Source organism: Peromyscus maniculatus, chromosome 22 (assembly GCF_049852395.1).
Source record: "Peromyscus maniculatus bairdii isolate BWxNUB_F1_BW_parent chromosome 22, HU_Pman_BW_mat_3.1, whole genome shotgun sequence".
Classification (NCBI taxonomy): domain Eukaryota; kingdom Metazoa; phylum Chordata; class Mammalia; order Rodentia; family Cricetidae; genus Peromyscus; species Peromyscus maniculatus.
Window position 1 is genome coordinate 12084938 of NC_134873.1, and position 21970 is coordinate 12106907.

At 39.4% G+C, this 21970-nt stretch overlaps 1 protein-coding gene and 1 non-coding gene across 2 annotated transcripts; both read right to left on the minus strand.

Annotated features, from left to right (window-relative positions):
• Window positions 1-1870: 1870 nt before the first annotated feature.
• On the minus strand, window positions 1871-2011 carry LOC121825215 (U4 spliceosomal RNA). Its single transcript, XR_006067344.1, has one exon. It is a non-coding gene; the product is annotated as a U4 spliceosomal RNA (small nuclear RNA).
• Window positions 2012-2569: 558 nt separating this feature from the next.
• LOC102926659 (uncharacterized) lies at window positions 2570-17010 on the minus strand. Its single transcript, XM_076559609.1, is given in 5 exon segments — window positions 2570-3808; window positions 3810-5360; window positions 6306-6360; window positions 6567-6693; window positions 16879-17010. Coding segments are annotated over 5 exon segments (1899 nt in total). The 5' UTR covers window positions 16900-17010; the 3' UTR covers window positions 2570-3663.
• Window positions 17011-21970: the final 4960 nt, after the last annotated feature.

A 21970-nucleotide genomic window follows, 5' to 3' on the forward strand; every position in this document is an offset into this window, starting at 1 on the left:
CTGTGAGCCCTGCTTAATTGATTCAGAGGGCCTTGTTCTCCTGTTTTCCTCCATCCCCTCTGGCTCTTACATTCTTTCTGCCTCCTGTTCTACAAGGTTCCCTGAGCACTGAGGGGAGGGATTTGATGGGACATCCCATTTAGACTCTTTTCATTTAATGTCTGGCTGTGGGTCTCTGTTATTTGTTCCCATCTGCTGCAGGAAGAAGCATCTCTGATAATGACCAAGGAACTGATCTGTGAGTATAGCATAATATCATTGCTATTAATAAGGTTGCTTTTTTCTTTTTAGACTAGTAGTGTTTGGTTTTCTCCTAGGTCTCTGAGATATCTAATCTCTGGTTCTTGGTCACCCAGTTTCAGTTAGGTGTCAATGGGTTCTGTCTTGAGGAATGGGGCTTATGTCAAAGCAGACACTGGTTGGTTATTCCCGCAAGTTTTGTGCAATCATTGCCCTAGCATACTTTGCAGGCAGGGTAGATTGTAGATCACAGGGTTTGTGGCTGGGTTGGTGTTTATGTTTCTCTTCAAGTAGCCTGCAGAGTACCGTTCCATACCAAAGACAATAGAAGGTGGCAGTGAAGGTTCTGTGTAGGCACCATGTTTAATGAGTTGTGTGGGTGTTATTTTCAGTAATGGGGCTTTGCTGTCAGTTTGTGTGGGGGGGGGTTGTCTGGGGAATTCCATGAACTATGATCCCAATTAGTCTTATCAAATAAAAATCTGCAGTCAGATATCAAGGTAAATGCTGAAAGATCAGAGAAGCAAAGGAGCAGCCAGTCACTTCTTACCTCTCCAAATCCTCAGACAGAAAGAGGCCAACATCCTGTCTCCACCTGCCTTATATTCCCATCTCCACCTGATTGTGCTGGGATTAAAGATGTGAGCCTCCCAAACACAGGAATCAAAGGCATGAGCCTCCTAAGTGCTAAGAAAAAAGACATGAACCTCCCTAGTGCTGGGATCAAAGGTGTGAACCTCCCAAAGGCTGAGATTAAAGATGTGAGCCACCACTGCCTAGCCTCCATGGTTAACTAGTGGTTAGCTCCACTCTCTGCTCTCCAGGCAAGCTTTATTTGTCAGAACACAAACAAAATATCACACATTTCCATAGGACCCCTTTGGCCAACAACTCAATTGGATGTGTGCCTGTACTGGAAGCTTCAGTGGGTGATGAGAGATGCATGCCTGGTTCTTCAAACCCAGTTTTAAAGCCTGTGTGGCCAGTGAGGCCATTAGGTCCTGGAGGAAGGGCCTTCTTACTATATAGATACATGGCCACTTTGTCCAACCATCTTGTAAGTATTACCACCCAGATATTAATACACACATCCTTCATTAGAGATGCTTCTTATTGTAGGAGGCAATGGCTTAGAAACCCCATGACTGAGCAAGTACCATGAATATGTAAGAAACTAATTACACTCAGTGGGGCACACACAGAACATGGAAACAAGAAGGGGACTTGTTAAGTATCCCAGCAACAGAGGGATGGAGATGAAAAGAGAATGTGGAAGAGAAAAGGACTAAGATTAATTATATAAGTATATAAAACTGTCAGAAAAAATTAAGAGCAAGAAAGGGCCAGAGAGATGGTTCAGCAGTTAAGAGCTCTTGCTGGTCTTCAGAGGACTTGAGTTCAGTTCCCAGCACCCATTTCAGCTGTTTGACAACAACCTATAACTCCAACTCCATGGATCTGATGATTGTGGCCTCTACAGGCACCATTATGCAGGTGAGCTTAAATATATGCCCTCGCCAGTAATGATTTTTTATCAGTTTTTTAAAAACTAAAACACACAGCCAAGTGTACTGGTTCATGCTTTTTTTTTATTATTTGTTTTATTTTATTTTATTTTTTTTTTGTTCAGTCTCCGTAGAGACTGTCAAAAACTGCCAATGCCGACTATATTGCAAGTCATCACGGTGGGGTATTGGGAAAAGTTTTCAATTAGCAATAATCGCGCCTTGGATAAACCTCATTGGCTACAATACTGCCACTGCGCAAAGCTGGTTCATGCTTTTAATCCTGGCATTTGGAAGTCAGAAGCCAGTAAATCTATATGTTTGAGGCCAGACTCTCCTACATAGCACCAGGACAGCCATAGTTACACTATGAGATCTTTCCTCAAAACAAAAAACAAAACAAAACAACAAAAAACAAACAAACAAAAAAACCCAAGCAAACCATCAAAAAACCCAACCAAATAAATAACTGTAAAACACATATACAAAAATCTCATTTGAGCCAAGTGTAGTGGTGCAAGCTTTAATTCCAACTCTTTGGAGGCAAAGGCACGAACTATGTGAGTTCTAGACCAGCCATGCCTACATAGTGAGATCCTGTCTACAAACAAAAAAGAAACAAAACAATATTAGAGCACCCCATACATTGAAAAGCTGAAAATATAAACTTTATGTAAACACCACAAAAATTCCCTTTTTCATATAAATGTAAGGAAATTGCAAAAGAATTAGTAAGTTTTTAAAAATATGACATTTAATGAAAAAATACTTTTAAGAAGCATACATTTTTACTTTCAAATGAACCACATTACCAACAAAGTAAGTAAAATTAAGTCTACTGTTTTATTACAAATTCACCTCAGTTCAATGAATCCAACAGCTCTACAGTAAAGTTGAAAAAGTAATATCTCACTTCATTTAAACAATACCCATTGAACTTAATTAACCAAACTTACATCACCTCAACGCAAATGTTTTTTATATGGTTGCTATTGTTAGAGACAGTGTCTTGGTGGCTTCAGCATTCCAAGCACTAGGCAATACAGGGAGGCAAAATTATGACATTATTCACCAAATCTTATTTCAAAACTATAAAAAACAATAATACAAACTAAAGGTCTCATATAAGAATTGAACAAGAAAAATGCTCATAATTTTATTGTACTCTGTTATTTCCAGAAATATTCTGTGCAAATAAATTTGTTCAGTCTCCACATTTATTACTCTTATAAGATTGAACTACATAATATTTCATAAATTTTCTGATTTGAATAAACACAGCTTTCTCCTAGTTGCTTTATTCACATAATTTATTTAAAGATGTGTTTTTATGTATGTGTATCACATGTGTTTTGTACTTGCAGAGGCTAGAAGAGGGCATCACAATTCTTGGATTTGGAAATACAGGTGGTTATGAGCCTCAGTCTGTGGATGTTGAGAAACAAACTCAGGTTCTCGGGCGGAACAGTATGTGCTTTGAACAGATGAACTATCTTTTCTTTTTGTAAAGAAAATTCCACTTGCTTACAACTGGTTAAAGTCCCATATGGTGTTCAAACCCACTATATCCATTATAGTTCTCTAATCTCTCCATCCCCACTTCACCCAGGGCTAGAATAAAAGGCATGCCCACCATGCCCAGTGCAATAGGATTTTATCCTATATATGTTTGCATATTGAGGCTACCACTACACTTTTTAAGCTTTCAGTTACTCTCCACTGTTTTCTTTTAATAAATATTGCGCTTGTGTGTGAGCCCATGTGTGTTCATGGAACTCAGAGGTAAACTTTGGGAATAATTCTCTAGTTCCACCATATGGGACCCTGGAATGGAACTCAGATGATCAGACTTAGAAATAAGCACCTTTACCCAGAGCCTTTCTTATGAGATGTTCACAGTTTTCTTTCATACTTCACACTATAAGTAAGTTGTCCATAGACAAGGCCACCAGATATACTGCTGCGAATTCTTCAGTTCTTTTCTGTTGGCTCTTTCGTGCATATAAAGGGATGTGGAATACATAAAAGCGTCTCTATTTTTACATGTGTAAGTTTTCTCTCCAATGAATTCTTTCATGCTTCACAAGATAGCTGCAATCACTAAAGGCTTTCCCACATTTTTTACATACATAGGGTTTCTCTCCCGTATGAATTCGTTCATGACGGTAACGGGCACTCTGATGTGTAAAGGCTTTTCCGCAATGCTTACATATATAAGGTTTCTCTCCAGTGTGAGTTCTTTCATGGTTGCGAAGGTATGTGGAACACCTAAATGCTTTCCCACAGTGTTTACACACATAAGGTTTTTCTCCAGTATGAGTTCTTTCATGATTGTAACAAGCCTTACGTTGAATGAAAGCTTTCCCACAATACTTACATGGGTAAGGTTTCTCCCCAGTGTGGATCTTTTCATGGCTGATAAGATGACTGGAATGAATGAATGCTTTCCCACATTTTTTACATACATATGGTTTCTCCCCAGTATGAATTCTTTCATGACTGTAACGGGTACTGGAATGGGTGAAGGCTTTCCCACAATGCTTACATGTGTAAGGTTTCTCTCCAGTGTGAGTTCTTTCATGGTTGCGAAGGCATGTGGACCATGTAAATGCCTTCCCACACTGTTTACATACATAAGGCTTTTCTCCAGTGTGAGTTCTTTCATGATTGTAACAAGCATCACGCTGGATGAAGGATTTGCCACACTGCTTACATGCATAAGGTTTTTCTCCAGTGTGAATTCTTTCATGGTTGCGAAGGGATGTAGAACAAGTAAATGCTTTCCCACATTGCTTGCAAACATAGGGTTTCTCTTCAGTGTGAATTATTTCATGTCTGTAACAGGCACTGTGATGGCTGAATGCTTTTCCACAATGCTTACACGCATAAGGTTTCTCTCCAGTGTGAATTCTTTCATGGACAAGAAGGTGTGATGAACGAATAAATGCTTTGCCACATTGCTTACACACATAGGGTGCATCTCCACTGTGAATTCTTTCATGTTTCTGAAGGTATGAATAATGTCTGAATGTTTTTCCACACTGATTACACACATAACATTTCTCTCCAGGATGAATTTTTTCATGGTAGACGAGTTGACTGAAATTAATAAAGGCTTCTCCACATTGCTTACACATAAATGGTTTCACTACAGTGCCGATTCTTTCATACATTTGAAAGTAACTGTATTTCCCGATGGGTTTTTCAAACTGATTATATTTGTGACATGTACCTTCACTGTAAATTTGCTCATAATTTTGATCAGAAGTATGAATCCTATAGGCTTCATTAGATTGTTTCTTTTTATAAATTATCTGCCTAGGACTATTGAGTACCTGAAAGGACTGAAAAGAAGTGAAATCTGTATAACGTTTCTCATGTTGAAAAGATACCTCCACTTGTCCCTTGCTGTCAAATGGTTTCTCTCCAATTTCAACTGTGAGATGCACACCTGAGGGTAAATGACCAATGGTGTCTCTTGCACATACATTTCTTTCATGTACTGCTGTTACAGAAGGCATGTCCTCATTAACAACATATTCTGGAATCTGGTGGTGGGTTTCTCCACACTGACAACCATCTCCATATTTACATTCTCTTTCAATCACTGGAGTTCTGCAAAAAGATGAAAAGAGCATAACTAATATTTTATGATTAGCCAACAGAAGTATTGGAGGATGGATGCTGTGTCTCATTCCCATTAATTCACATTAATAGAGTACTTAGGAGGAAGCAGTAGAATGATACCAACTTTGAGGTTCACATAAAAAGAGCTTGATTTAAGGGATAATACTAGTGTTGACTTTGCTTTTAATAAGGAGTTTTTCTACAAGAGTGTGGCCCCTTATGGGTTCCTCATGCCACATTGGAATATCCCACACCCACTGCTATATGGGTAATACTAATTGGAGTCAATGAGTTATTTAAAAAACAAAACAAAACAAAAACTTCTTTTAAAAAGAAGACATGTAGTTACTGCAACAGGGATCTGAGGAAGGATGCCAGAGGAGTTGAAGAGGAAGGAGAAGGATAGATCTATGATTAGATACATTGCATACATGTCTGAAATTACCAAAGAATAAGTTTTTGAAATGTCTATACCAGTTAACAATGGGGAAACTTATTTATGGAAAGGATGTGGATCAAGCATGATAAAATTTGAAATACCTGAGTAACCTTCATGAGATTTATTGAAGCTAGATCCCAATTTAAAACTGAAATTCACCGTACTTAACATAGAGGCATATATACAAAATCCTTAAGACAACCTGATAAAAATATATTAAACACTTTTGTGCATGAAGAGAAGTCTGTATACCTCAAATCATCGGAAAATATCTTACATGGCCCAATGTTGTAATACACTTGGGAACTATTAAGAGATTACAGAGGTAGAATTCTCAACAATACTGGATGCACAAACTCAATCCAGGTTTTAGAAAAATTTGTCATAGAAGCATTTTACATTTAGATGTAGTTGGATCACTGGTTTGATTTTCATATTTCCTAAAACAAATTGCAAACATTTGACGCAAATACCCCCTTTTGAGTGTGAATTACCGCAGAGGACTTCTGACATTTGCACACTCTTCTTCAATGTTTTCTTCTGTTCTCCCTGGAAGTAAATCAAAAGAAATCATTATGACTTACCCAACACTAGAAAACACTTATTATAGTCTACCTTTTACTGTGTTATAATAACCTGGCATGCTACAGTCACCATAATGTCCCCTTTCAATATTTCAATTAATGAAGCTACAGAGAGAAGCAAGAAATAGCTGTTGTCTCACTAAATAAGAAAAGAATCATAGTGTTTTTTACCTATGGAGATCAGGTTCATAAAGGTTTCTGTCATCACATCTCTGTAGAGCTTCTTTTGACTAAAATCCAACAAAGCCCACTCTCCTGGGCTGAAGTTCACAGCCACATCATCAAAGGTCACTGGCTCCTAAAATAACAGGGAAATGGTTAGCATTAATTGCCAATTTGGCAAGATCTGCCACCTTGACAGGACCAGGCCATCATAGTGAAAGCTGGAAGACAAGAATGCTGACAGTAATGCAGACAGGTAAATGTCTGCATTTTAGAGAAAAATTATAACTCCATCAGGAAGTGAGATAGAGGTCATTCATTTCCTACTTTGCCACAAATCTGGATTCATTTTGCCCAGGGCTTAAGAACCTAGATGAAGTTGAATATAAGATAATGGACTAATTTATTTGCCAGAGGAAATGCAGTCTTAAAGTTTTGGACAAGCAGATTACAGACAACAAAGCAGCTGTGTTGTTAACGGGATTAGCACTGGACACTGGGACAATAGAGAGGCAGCAAGCATAGGGAATAACTGAACAATGTGAGACTCTACTTGGCTTAGACAATGCAAATATCCCTTTCTGAAAAATGTACCTACTAATTTATTGACAACTTATTGTAATATCCTCTATGTATCAGGATGTAAATATGCCTGCTTTAAACAATTAAAATACATTATTCCACTTAGCAACACCTTGGTAATGTCTGGACTCCATTCAAATACAAATTAGAACACACCTGACTGTGGGTTGACCTGACACGAACTAGTTTTAGGTACATGGGCATTAAGGCAAACACTGAAAATGAACCTATAAGAATAATCAATCTTCTTTTCTCTATCTTACACCTATGCATAACTGGGAATGGGTATGATCAAATTCTGATGAATTGTGGAAAAGGAGGTGTGCAGTGAACAGACTTACCCCAAACTCAGAACCATGTGCATGCTACCCTCCTCAGCAGCCAAACTCCTCCTCCTTTCCAACTCCACAACAAAAGGAGGCCAGAACCAATAATTGAGATTCTTGAGAACCCTCACTTCTCAGGACTGAACCAAACTTTGCAGCTACTTGGTTTTACAATGCTTGTTTTAGGGCTGGAGAGTTGGCTCAGCAGTTAAGAATAATAGCTGCTCTACCAGGTGGTGGTGCACACCTTAAATCTTAGCACTTGGGAGGCAAAGGCAGGGAGATCTATTTGAGTCTGATCTACAGAGCAAATTTCAGGACTGCTAGGGCTACAGAGAAACCCTGTCTCAAAAGAACAAAACAAAAGAGTAATCGCTGCTCTTAAATACGAGTCTAGTTTGTTCCCAGCACCCATATCCAGGAGGCTCACAACTGCATGTAACTGCACTCCAGGGAATCTGACAACTTATTTGGTCATCCACTGGTACCAACAAACACTCTCATGCACACTGACATATATATATATATGTGTGTGTGTATATATATATATATATAATTAAAAAGAAAATATGTCTTTTCATAAAAACCAGGATTTTCTTTTTTCCTTTTCCATTTTCTCTTCCTTCTTGTGCTCTCACATGTGTGTGAGTTACAGAGCATCATTGCTTCAGTAACTTCAGTGTGTGATTGTAGAGACAAGCAGAAAAGTAAAAGGAGAAAGGAAAACAAATCTTTGTGGGTATAGATAACAGAAAACAACTACAAGCTATTGTGTTGCTGGCCACATGTAATACTGAGAAATCATGGTGAAAAACAGCTCTGGTCTGGGCCTTGGAGCCTGGAGCAAACTAAGTCTGTCCTCCCATGGCATAATTGCTCTGTCACAAGCTTCACAACCATCTCAAGAGAGCAAGGCCCTGACTGGGGACCATTTACTCCTTAGTCTTTCCTTGAGTACTCCTTTTCTCTTTAAAACTCCTGCTGTCTGACCACAACATGACACAGTTAAGAGTCAGTAGGTGTCAGCCCATTACAGGATAACCAGGTCACTAACTGGGGAATCAGACCTTTCCTGAAGTAAGACAAACTGTTAGATCAATGTCTGTCTGTCTAATATGAGCAATTTTCATCCTTTCTGTGGCTTTACATCTTGTGACTTCTTCAAATACCCCATCCTTTTAAACTAATACAATATATACAGGTAATGGCTCAGGGATCCTCTCTTTTTTGTAACATAAATTGCTATAATCTCATCACTCTAATTACGGAGTAATAACAATATTATGGATTATTTCTCTCCCCTTTCCTAATTAAACCCAAAGGAGACAGGTTCTCTCATATCACAGCATGTCTTAGACTTTATAACTGAATATATGGCCTGGCAGGACTCCTCTCTTGTAATGATTATAAGTCATCACTCCTACCAATATATAAACCTCTTCCCAAACTCTCATTCAAACAGTGACTCAACTCACAAGTCAGTGCCTTTACAGGGAGCTCACTGGGAGATCATGCTCTCCAACTGGAGGTTAACACAAATATATTAAGGTATGAAAGCACAGGAAAGACTTTAGCAATATGGGACTTCACTTAGCTTGGGCTATGTACACATGTCACTCCAACAGGGCACTTAAGAGCATGGTAGCAACCTAGGACATGCTCCCACAGTCTTGCATCAGGCTACTCATATACTGGTTTCAAATGATGAAATAAGTTACTCCCTTTAGGAAACCCTCATCAAAGACCCATTTCTATTCAAATACAAACAAATACACATCCAAGACATATGGAAATCGGGCCAATCCAGTATTAGCTAGTTTTTGCTGTAAGCTTAATAAGATAAATTATGTCCTCCAAAGGACCTTTTTAAAAAAGGAGAATCCAATATTTACAATCCTATGCCTATGCATACTTAAGAGTGCATATGAGGGGCTGGAGAGATGAATCAGAGGTTAAAAGCACCGGCTGTTCTTCCAGAGGTCCTGAGTTCAATTCCCAGCAACCACATGATGGTTTACAACCATCTGTAATGAAATCTGGTGCCCTCTTCTGGTCCGCAGGGATGCAGGCAGAACACTGCATGCATAAAAAATAAATAAATAAATAAATAAATAAATAAATAAATAAATAAATATTTTAAAAAGAGTGCATATGATTAAAACCAGATGCATTATGGAAAATGACATATTAAGTCTCATCAAGGGTAGTTCTCTGCTAACAATGAATATGTGATTTTATGGAAGAAAATAAGTGGAAAAAGACACAAAGAAAGCAGTTAACATATTCTTTGTTTTTTTTTTTTTTTTAGACAAGATTTCTCTGTGTAACAGCCTTGGCTGTCTTGGAACTCACTCTGTAGACTAGGCTGGCCTAGAGCTCACAGAGATCCACTTGCCTCTGCCTTCTGAGTGCTGGGATTAAAGGTTTGGGCCACCACACCTGGCAAGTGCACATATTTGTTGGTGGCCATGTTAAAGGAGCAGTAGATAGCAACTGACTTCAGTTGTTTGGCCTACCAGAATGCAAGACGCTGATGAGTGAATCTTGGATAGGCAAGGCCTCCAGGGCTTCGGCTCCAGAATGTTTCTTGCTATTGCTGTATCTTTGCATGTTTTCCACTGCCATTTTTCTTTGGTATCTGGCATGGTGTGACTGGGTGTGTGGGGGATCCCCACTGCCTTTAATGTAGTGTGATTATCTCATGGGAATATCCCATTCTACTGGGCATTTTTACCTATGGATTATTATGAAGATGATTTCCTCTTAAGTTGTAGTGTTTAACTGAAGCAACGATTTTTATACAAAAATTGAGTTAAACAGAATTTTGTTGATTGAGGGTTTTTAATAATTATAGTAAGGGACTGTGATAGAGGTTAGTTTAGTGGAAAAATTAATATAGGTGAAACAGGATATGGTGTTGCGTACACCCCTGAAAAGGCAGGGGCTACAGAGGGTAGAAAGTAAGAACAAGGAAGTGTCTCTCGGCTAGGACTTAGGAGTTTCCCTTGAGAAGCCATGTAGACTGTGACTTAGGTTAATAGCTAAGAAAAACAACTGGGTACCAGAAGCTAAGGTAGCTCAAGTTCTTTTAATGTTAATGTTGGTAGATGTGTCCATGGGTTTCAGTCTGCATCATAACTAAAACAAAGCTTTAAATAATGACTTAAGGTTAAGATGTTTTTGTTAATGGCTTTGAGGTAGCAAATCTTGGGGAACAATTTAAAAACTGTATAGGCACACTTTTAATAATTGAACAAGGGACTCACTGAGGTCAGGGAACAGGAACAGTGGCAGCCTGGCTATTGCTGGCTGATGTGCCTTTCTTGCTAAGATGGATTGGTGTTCAAAAGTGATGATTAATTCCTTGTCCCCATTTCTGCCCTCAGCTTCCTGATATAAAAAAGTGTTGATGAATGGGTATGCATACTAAGTATTGAAAGCAGAGCTGACTGTTTTTCATACATAAAAGTTTGGATTTGTGATTCTTTTAAGATTTTTTTAATAAGATTACCTTTTTAGATAAATAATAAAATGATTGATTTTTTTGTAACTGCAAAATGCAATCTGCCAGCAAAAAAACTGGCTGAGAAAAACACCATGCTTGCTTATACTCTGTTAATCTATAACAAGTTGCTTAGGTATAAATGTATATGTGTTCTTGGGATAACTTGTTTTTCACCTGTAATACATAAAATGTTTAATCATATAAGGGATATGGGAAATATGTTGTTTTTTTACTTGTATTCACTATAATCATTCTTTTAAGAAATAATGAAACCACATTGTAATTTTTATACTGCTTGAAAGATTTTGCTGGGGTATATAAGCTGTAAGGGTAAAATAAAGTTAGTTAGAAACAAGACATCAATAGAAACAGAAGTATAGTTATGCGGTCACTACACGAGTGTGTGGTTTCACCAGGATCTGTGGAATGAAGACACAGAGGCATCTTAAGAATGAATCTAGGCTTTCATGGCTGCAGGGGGGGTCCAGCCTCGAAGGACTGAAGCACTAACCCTTTGCCTAGGGCATATTTATTTACTCCATTTTACAGTTTAGATAGTTAATTTCCGTACCTTCAAAGCAACCCAAAAGGAGCTCCCAGAGACCAAATGCCAGGTGCAAATTACTTGATTTTTCAGGTACTTGGTTTTCAGGGTTTCCTGGACCAAGTTTTGCATAGGCCTTTGATCCTTGGAGGACTCTCTGATCCTTGATTCTCAAACAAGATTCGCACAGGGTGATAAGAGAAACAAAAGGTAAGAGAAACAAAAGGTGTGGTTAAACAAAAGAAGGATTAGGTCTAGGTGCTGCTCTCTGGAGCCAAGCCAGGAGCTCAGCAGGAAAGCCACTACACAGAAGGGATATAGCTGGATAGAAGTAAGAAAAGAAATAAAGAAGAGAGATGATAGAGTGACCCAAAGGTGTGTGTGTGTGTGTGTGTGTGTGTGTGTGTGTGTGTGTGTGTTCCTTTTTCACTGGCCTCAGAAAGTTAAGTTTTGCCCCCCCACAATGGCCCCAGAGAATTAAGTTTTACTCCCTCAGAAAAGTCATGTTGAATGATTAGTTCACTGACTCTATGAATGTCCCTCAATCCTGCTGAAGGCTGGTCCTTACAGATGGAACACATATTCTTAGGACCTTAATGTCACACACCAAAACAAATTCTTTATCATGGATGCATCAAAGTATGAAATTCTCACAATACTTCAGGTTATGCTAGTTAAATTCCAGCACGAATGTGGGAGGGACTCACAAGGGAGAAGGAAAGTCAGTATTTCTTTGTGGCTATTAGTATGTTAATCATGCTCCAGTGGATGAGGCCACATCATCCATTTCATGTGCCATTTCCTAGTGGCCGAGGATGTTGAACACTTTTTAAGTATTTACTAGTCATTTGTATTTCTTCTCATGAGAATGTTCTCTTCAGTTCCACAGTCCACTTTTTTTTTTTTATTTGCCTTGGTGGTCTTCCTGCACGTATGTCTGTGTAAGGGTGTTGGACCCCCTGGAACTGGAGTTATAGACAGTTTTGAGCTGCCATGTGGGTGGTGAGAATTGAACTGGGGTGCTTTGGAAGTCTGTGCTCTTAACTGCTGAGGCATCTCTCCAACCCCCACAGTCCACTGTTTAATTGGGATGTTTGATGTCTTGATTTTTAGGTTTTTTTAAAATCATTTTATAATGTCCTAGACACTAATCCCCTTTCAGATGCGTAGCTGATTTTCTCCCATTCTGTGGGTTGCCTCTTCACTCAACTGACTCTTCCTTTTGTTGTACAAAAGATTTTCAGTTTCATAAAATCCCGTTTGCTTTACCTGGAGTCTACTTAGAAAGTCCTTACCTGTGCTTATAAACTGAAGCGCACTTACAACATAATTTTCATCTAGAAGTTTCTGGATATCAAGTTGTATATTAAGATCCTTAATCTATTTGGAGTTGTGTTTTGTGCAAAGTAAAAGATAAGGATCTAGTTTCATTTGTCTGCATTTTGCAACTACATTAAGGTTCTATCTCACTCCATTCAAAATGGCTATCTATCATGAGGAATACAAATGACAACAAATGCTGGCCTGGATATAGGTAAAAGGAAGCCCTTGTACTATTGGTGAAAATGTAAACTAGTGCACACCCTCTGGTAATCAGCCTGGAGGTTTCAAAAAAGAAAAAGAAAAAGAAAAAGAAAAAGAAAGAAAGAAAGAAAGGAAGGAAGGAAGGAAGGAAGGAAGGAAGGAAGGAAGGAAGAAAGCAAGCAAGAAAGCAAGCAAGCAAGCAAGCAAGAAAGAAAGAAAGAAAGAAAGAAAGAAAGAAAGAAAGAAAGAAAGAAAGAAAGAAAGAAAGAAAGAAAGAAAGAAAGAAATCGGGCTGGAAAGATGTTCAGCAGTTAAGAGCACAGGCAGCTCTTGCAGAACTCCCAGGTTATATTCTCAGTGCTCACATGGTATCTCATAACTGTCTGTAACTTCACTTCCAGGGGACCCAACACCTTCTGGCCTTCATGAACACTTACATACATGCAATATACAGACACACATGTAGGAAAAATACCCATAGAAATAAAAATAAATAAATGTTTTAAAAAATTGAAATAGATTTGCCATATGGCCCAGCTACACCACTCCTGGGCACACACCCAAAACACGTTGTATCTTATTATAGAGATACTTGCACATCCATGTTCACGGCTGATCAATTCACAATAGATAGGAAGTAGAATCAACCTAGATATCCTTCAACTTATGAATCGATAATGAAATATGGTGTATCTACACAATGGAAAATGAAATAATGAAAACGTCACATAAATGGACAAAACTGAGAAAATTACACTGAGTGAGTTCAATGAGGCTCAAAAAGAGAAACACTAAAAGGTCTTTCTCATATGCGGTTCCAAGGTTCAAATCTTTCTTGTGTATTTCTAACACTGAGTATATGTGGAGAAGAAGAAAGCAAAAACAGGCTACTAATGGGGAGGATGTACGGGGGTGCAGAATACGATTAAAATGAAAGTAGAGAGGGAAATGCTGGGGACCAAAGGACTCAAACAGGTTTGGCAGTGACAGAGATGGCAAAAAGAGGGGCCAGAATAAAGGTTAAACAAAACGAAGAACACACAAAAGTTATTTGGGCACCAGTGGTCTTGCGATCCAACTTACATACACATATACTGTAATATACATAGTGAAAGGGGATAGTAGAACAGATGTCCTATGAATGAACAGTGAGAAAATACTGGAAGCTAAAGGTTTAAGAAGGGATGTGGATGGAGTGTAGGGGAAAGGAGGGTTAGGAACCGTGTTAGCCAAAACTAAAGACATATGGAGTGGTGTTATGAAACAGCACTAGCTTGTAAGCTAATTTAAAATACATTTTTCTTGAAGAAAGTGGGGAACAGAGCCTTACTATGTAACTCCTGTTACCCTTAAACTTTGTATATAGACCAGGCTGGCCACAAACCCACAAAGACCTAAACAAACAGAAGTACCACACATCAGTGAACAATGTCACTTCCCAAAAGCCATAAGGGGATAAATGAAAATGTCAGTGTCACGCACAAGTCACCACCATATAAGTTATTGATCAGAGAGGCTTCAGTGGCATCCGAACAATATAAGCTACTGTCATTGTTCTGGGTTACCAACCATAGCTAGATGATAAAACCTTACTGTTGAAGACACCGCACATTTTGCTTGCATGAGCTGACCAGGAAACTACCAGAAAGCTGTCTGTCTTCCATAGTGCTGAATGATACTCTGAAAGCTGCTGGGGGAGAAGACGCATAAAATATTTCATCCTGAGCTGAACCTAGGATGCTACTATATTGTCAGACAAGATGTGCCTACTTGAAAGAATGTTTATGGAGCTAAGGAACTGCTGCCAATGAGATTTCAGGCCTGCTGAAGAAGAGGGAAATCATGTCTGACAATTTAGCAAGCTGAAAAACTACGGTTAGGGATGTCATGGGTCCTAAGGGAGAACCTACGGATGTATTTTTCTAACTGGTCATGTTGACACACTGCCTTCTAAATATTGGTGTTTTCTGTTCATAGATTTCTGCTGCTCCCAACCTCGGCCAAAGGAGCTTCTTACTGTAGCCATGGTAGTTAATACAGAGAAGCATTACTATTTAAGTTATGAAAATAACTGTGTATACTCAACCATAGATGGGACATTATATCAGCCCCCTACTCCCAAGGCCCAGGAAACACTGCAGAAAATCTGAAGTGAAAATGTAAGAGCTGGTGGATGGGGAGCAGTACTATCAAATGCTGTGCTCTGTACTTGACATGGCTATTGCATACATGAATTAACAATAGCCGTGGTTACCCACGCAAGGTCTGCATGAGCTCATTCTAGTGAACAATTCCAGCAATAGACTTGGGAGTGGTTTCCAAAGCCCCATCCCTAACTGAGAAGCTAGTTTTAGTTGGTAGCTTCTTGGGGAGGAAGAGTCATTTTTCTTTAGAGTGTGGCCTTGGAATGTTTGCCATATTCTTGTATATAACCCATGTACATGTAAACAAGAGCTGCAGTAATTAAACTCAATGGGTTATAAGTAAATAATTTTAGAAACTGACCCTATCTTCATACCTTTCTGAATCTACCTTTAATCTTAAGCCTAAAGTATCCTAAAAATATTCTTTTGCTTAATAGTTAAATAACAGAAAGATTTTACTACATAGAACTCATTTGATGTTTTGAAAGATGCATTATGTTGATTATGATAGCTGAGGAAATTAAGCTACATATTGCTGCATAACTATCCTTCCCTGTGGTAAAAAGTCTTTCATTAATTTCCACTGCACAAACAATGCCCATCATATTAGATAGAAATCAAGTCATTTCTCCTGTGGCACAGACATTTGCGGTCAAGTTGTTTTGGTTTGTTTTTGAGACAGGACTCATACTCTAAGGCAGGACTTGAAATTCTTTATAGCTTATGATGGCACTGAACTAAGAGCAATCCTCCCGCAGTCTTGCAATTGCTGGGATTTCAGGATTTCACTATGACCAGCAATGGCTAATATTTTTATCTCTTCAACAATGGCACCACAGCTACTAAACTCCATCTCTTATATGTGATTATTTTTACCCATAGAAGAAAGACAGTGAGGTTTTCTATTCTGATATTCTCTGTCACTCCCTTTTAATTGGTGTGCATGCATGCACACACAGACTCACACATAATATTAACATTTTAATGGCCAATTTTAAGAAAAATGTGTATGTCTTTCATGTGTAGTTGCTTTCATTACAATAAACAAACACCAGGTTTAGCAAAACTTTTCAAAAATCCAAATTCTGGCCTCAGAAATGTTCAATGTAAAAAAATTCAAATTTAAATGTTTCTCCTTCCTCCAAGATGGGGAATTTTGGCCCATTCTTATAGAGGGCGCAATCAAATACTTTCTTAATCATCATTTTTAAAAGGGCAGAACACATACACACCCCACATGATTTGATTGATGAGTTGATGAATTGGGGTGTGGGGATGCAGCCTAAAGCCAAAGCCCTGTCCTTTTTAACTGTAGTACTAAAAAGAATATAATTCAGAAGGGTGATGACAGGAAAAATCTAAAGCAGCCCAGACATATCTGTAAGGACAGACACCACAGTCTGGACTCAGCGTCACCAACCTGCCTCCGCTGCTGTGTGTGCGGAGGCGCAGGTCTCAGGAGACGACTCTCTCTAGGAAGACGGGGACCTGGGACGAAGTAGTTTCCCGGGGACCGAACAGGGCGGGACCCGGTGCCCGGCCACGGCTCTGCACACAATTCCAGTGCTTTGGGGACCAGCGAGCCAGGGCACACTCGGCTGGACAGCACCCGGGGAACGGCCAGACAACAGCGCCGCAGCCTCCGCACTGTCACAAATCCGCCACGTGCGACTCCAGGAGCCCAGGGCACACTCACCATTTCCTCTTTCAGATGCATCCAGGTCTTCTTCCGAAACGACCTAAAGCCAGGAGAGACAGGTAGTCCAGACGGAACACCACAGGCCTTCTCACAACACAGGACTCAAACATGGCAGCAAGGGCGGGGCCTTCGAATATACGTGCTCCTCATTGGACAGTTCGTGGAGGGCAGCAGCAGCGTCCCGGATTGACGAAAGGTACGGATAGCCTTGAGTTTAACTGCCTGAATTAATAACGTTCCCCTTCCCAAAGGAAGTTAGAATTGCAGATTCCACTGTACTCCAGGTTTTTTGTTTGTTTGTTTGTTTTGTTTTTTTAAAGCTGGGTTAAGCCTGTCCCGACCAGGTTTATAGCTTCTCATTTAAGGGAACATACTCCAAACTTTTTGGTGCACACACTCGCTTTTTGTGAACTCGGGGTCGGGGGTGAGGGTGGCGGCAGCCTATTTCTTTGATCACAAACAGTGCCCAAGTTTGCCCTGGACATTGCTGATTCAAGTCCTTAGTGGAAAAATCAGAGTCATCGTAGAAGATCCCCAGGTCTGTCCAGAGACAGGGACAAGAAGGGCCTGCTATGCGAACACAAGAATTTGGGATGAAGTAAATGTGTTGTAAAGCTCTCTCACACCTTACGTTTCAACTTATCCAATTTGTTTTAATTGTTGTTTAATTTGTTTTTGAGACAGAATCTCTCTGTTATGTAGCTCCAGCTGTCCAAGAATTCACTATGTAGAACAGGCTTGTCACGAATTCACAGTGATTCATCTGCCTTTGTCTCCAGAGTGCTGGGATTTAAGGGTGTGGGCTACCTACCATTCTACAGAGAGATTTTCTACCAAGAAAATTAAAACAACAGCCAATAAATATAAGTACTGAATTATAGAAAAATGAAGTTACATAACAGCAATGTTTAGCATAGAATTAAGACATCTAAAGAACAACCCTTGAATTCAGACAAAAAGTTCCTTGGACGGAAGTCTGGTGGTATGCCTACATCCACAAGTGTAAGCATAATCACAAGCCTCAGGATTATTCTTATATGGTGGCCCTTCCCTAGTGATGAGACAGAGACACCTAAGAACTCTGGGAGATCACCATGCCTTCTATTGCTTCCTTTGCCAAGAAAACTCTTTTAACACCTTAGTATTCACAAAAAGGACCATATCATCTACACTGGCATTAAGGTATTGTTATAGGTGAGGTGATCTGAGTCTGGAGGGCAGGTGCTTGTGTCTCTTTGCACTGACTTGTACAGAGACAGAGAGGAACATATGCAGGAGCCTGAATATGTGCCATATCTGAACTGTGACCTGGCTCTCAGACAGCAAAGTGGGGGTGGTGGGAAGGGGCAGAAAGGGGGGCTTTTATGGGTCATTAGCATACTATGCATTTCCTTCAAGGTCTCATAATGGGAATTCTCCAAGGGGGCTACCTTGGGTGAATGCAGCTCAGGTATGTTAAGGACTCCTAGACCCTCAGCTACCACTGCCTTTTATATGTGCAGCCCTCAAACCTCTTATAGTTTCTACATTTTCTGCCTCAATTCCCTTGTGGGTGCTGTGGTCCCCAAAAGCTTTTGGGGCTGCAGAAGGATTTTGATCAATCATGTTGAATAACTATTTCCCTACTGGTGATGAGCATAGTCACTGCCTAAGAGGGTGCACAAGATTCACTAGGTTATCTGTTTCAAGAGGAGGTTTTGGATTTTCAGTCTGAGCGGTAGGGTTTCAGCTTGTTTTCAGTATCAGCAAGTGGGAAGGGCAGATGTTCTCGGTATTATAAAAAGAAAACAAAAAGCAGCTGATTATTTTATATTAAGATGGTGGTGGGAAACAAAGAACATTTTGAAGGAAGTATCTATCTGTTGATGGGATAGAAGAAAAGGAAATAGTGACCGTTGAGTACCTGCAATGTTAAAAGATAGGCGAGGAAGAAAACTAGAGCACGAAATAAGAATGCAACTACTGATAGATTTAGAGAAACTTATAGGTTTTATACAGAGGATATTTTTGCATATACTTGGGGTGGCTGTGATTGTCCTATACACTATGCCAGTACATCTTATACAGGACCTAATGGGAAGGCCTATATAAGGTCCAGATTATCATTTGTCTCTTTCAAAGCCTAGGTTAGCTTTGTTTTGTCTTATGCCAATTATTTTCATCTTTGTTATAATTTCCTGCTGGGGTATAAAATCATTGGGGGTGGCCAAAAGTAACCATCATTATTATAGTTATTATTATTATTATTATTATTATTATAAAAACTATTGTTATTTATAGCTATTATTATAGCTGCTGCTGTTAAGGCCCATTTACACTACAATCCATGAAATACTGGGTATTTAGGAGGAGTCCTAAGCTCCTTTAGCTTTTTACCAGTGGCAGTCGGCAGGCAAGCATCGCTCTGAGCAGTAGCTAAGACCTTACATTATAATATGAAAGTTGGAGGCAGAAAGAGCTAACTTGGAACATGGTGAGCACTAAAACCTCAAAGCTACCCCAGTGACTAACCCTTTCCACCTAGGCCACATCTTCTAATGCTTCCCACTAGTTCCACCATCTGGTAACCAAGCATTAAAATATAAGAGCCTATGGGGTCCATTCTCACTCAAACCACAACAGAAGTCACAGTTGGGCAGGGGGCACTGACTGCTTCTCTCACTTGGCAACTTGCACTGTATCTATTACTATGGCAGTTAGACTAAATGAAGGTGGTTTCAGTGTTAGATCCAGCTCAACCCTTCCAAGTCCTGCAACCAAAGTGTGTAATGGTTCAGCAAATACAACTTACCTTCAACTTCTCAGAGATGACCAAAGGAAAGAGTAGTACCCTAAATTACTTGGGGAATTACACAGACTATCCTAAACATCTTAAATGGAGGTTTTTCATGCCTGGTAGTGGTGTTTTTATTAGTACAGGGTTCTTGGGGGAGGCACTGTAAAGCCAAGTGACATAACTTCATTTAATGAATGTGTGTGTGCATAATCTCATAGTCACACTTTTATGCATTATATATAACTTTAGGCATGAACAAAATAACAACTCCTTGAGGAATATCAAACAGCAGTGGTATTTGCTCCTCTTCTCTTTACTGTATTGACCTTTCTCATCTCATGTCCAGTTAGAAATCTCCTCCTCCACAGTTTTCATATTTTCCCCCTCGCAGCCCTCACATCCAGCTACTCCCCTCTCCACTCTCTTCCCTACTTACCAAGAGAATATGATCTAGGCACAAAGAAATCTTAAATCAGAAAATGGTTTGGTAGATGGAATCAACTTGAAAACAAGTTAACTCATCTCAGAAAGATAACTCTCTTTTTTCTTTCATTTGTGGTTTCTAGCTCCAAATCTTCAGATGTGAAAAGATAACCTGGACTAACTACAGAAACCATACGTTGCCTTCTTAATAAATAACAAAAATGCTCAGAATTTGACTGTACTTTTTTCAAACTGTTCATTTCTAAAAATTCTGAAATAACTTCCAGAAAGTATTTATTTCTTATATGAGATTCAAGTACATGGAAAAAGTTTCACAATTTTTATCTCATTTAAAATGACACTAACTTTTTCACAGTTGTGCAATGAAAATTTCTTTTGACTGGATTTGGATCTTCTTAAAGTCCAAAGCAGGTGGTATTTCTATAGCTGTGACTAATCACAACTACTAAAGTAACCTTTAAAAGGAAGTGTTACATTTGGCTTGCAGTTACAGAGTGTTAAGAGTCTCTGACGGCGGGGCTGGAGAGATAGCTCAGTGGTTAAGAGCACTGGCTGCTCTTCCAGAGGACCTGAGTTCAATTCCCAGCAACCACATGGTGGCTCACAACCATCTTTAATGAGGTCTGGTGCCCTCTTCTGGCCTGCACGTGTATATGCAGGCAGAACACTGTATACAGTGGATCTCTGTGAGTTCGAGGCCAGCCTGGGCTACCAAGTGAGTTCCAGGAAAGGCGCAAAGCTACACAGAGAAACCCTGTCTCGAAAAACCAAAAAAAAAAAAAAAAAAAAAAAAGAGTCTCTGACGGCGGAGCAAAACATGGTGGTAGCAATATCTCAGAACTCCCATGAAAATCCACAATAAAGAGGCAGAGAGAACACACTGGGAGTGTCACTGTCTTTTGTGTGAGCTTAAAACTTGCCTAGAATGACAGATATTCTCCAATAGGCCATACCTCCTATTTATTCTCAAACAATTCCATCAACTGGAAACCAAATAGTCAAACTTAGGAGACTATTGGACCATTATCACTCAGACCATTAGTATAGTCATATTCAAATGTACTGTCAATGCCATAGGGGGCAAAAGACAAGTATTATTGCACATCCTGCAAGTGGTTTTTATCCTACATTGCGAGTTAAGAACTACACTTTTACTGTTTCATAATGTTTCTTTCTACACTAAAAATATATTTGTTAGTTTCTGTTTCCATTGTTTTGAACATTTTATTTAATTATTCATTTGTATGTCTTTGTGTATTTGTACATTGGGAAGTGTGCATGTGATTGTCAGAATATAACTTTCAGGAATTGTTTCTCTATTTTCACAGTGTAAGAGCTAGGGAGGTAATTGAGATGGTCAGGTTTTGAACAAGAACCATTACTAATCGATGGACCTCATGATCTAACCACATCCTCCTTTCAACCCTGCAATGGAGGCAAGTTGACCAAAGGCAGTGTCACATACTTCCCCTGGTACAAGTTCTACCCACTGTACTTCTTTTTCACTGTGAGATCCTTTGGATTTGTGGAGGGATGTGAAACACAGAAACGCAGGCACACTCTGGCTGCATGGAAAAGGCTTCTAAACACTATGGATTATTACCCACATTTATTCCAAACAAAGTTTCCACCACTGTGAAAGTTTTTTTATGAGTATAGTAGGAACTATGACTGTGAAAGGCTTTTCCACATGGTTACAGATGTATGGCATCTCGCCATCCTTCATGAATATTACAGCAACTGGAACCGCAGTGGGCTTTTCCACAGTGCTTACATGCATGAGGCTTATTTCCAGTGTGAGTTGTTTCCTGAATGCCACATGAACTTGGGGTAGTGAAGGCTCTTTCACAAGGCTGAGGTTCCTTTCCA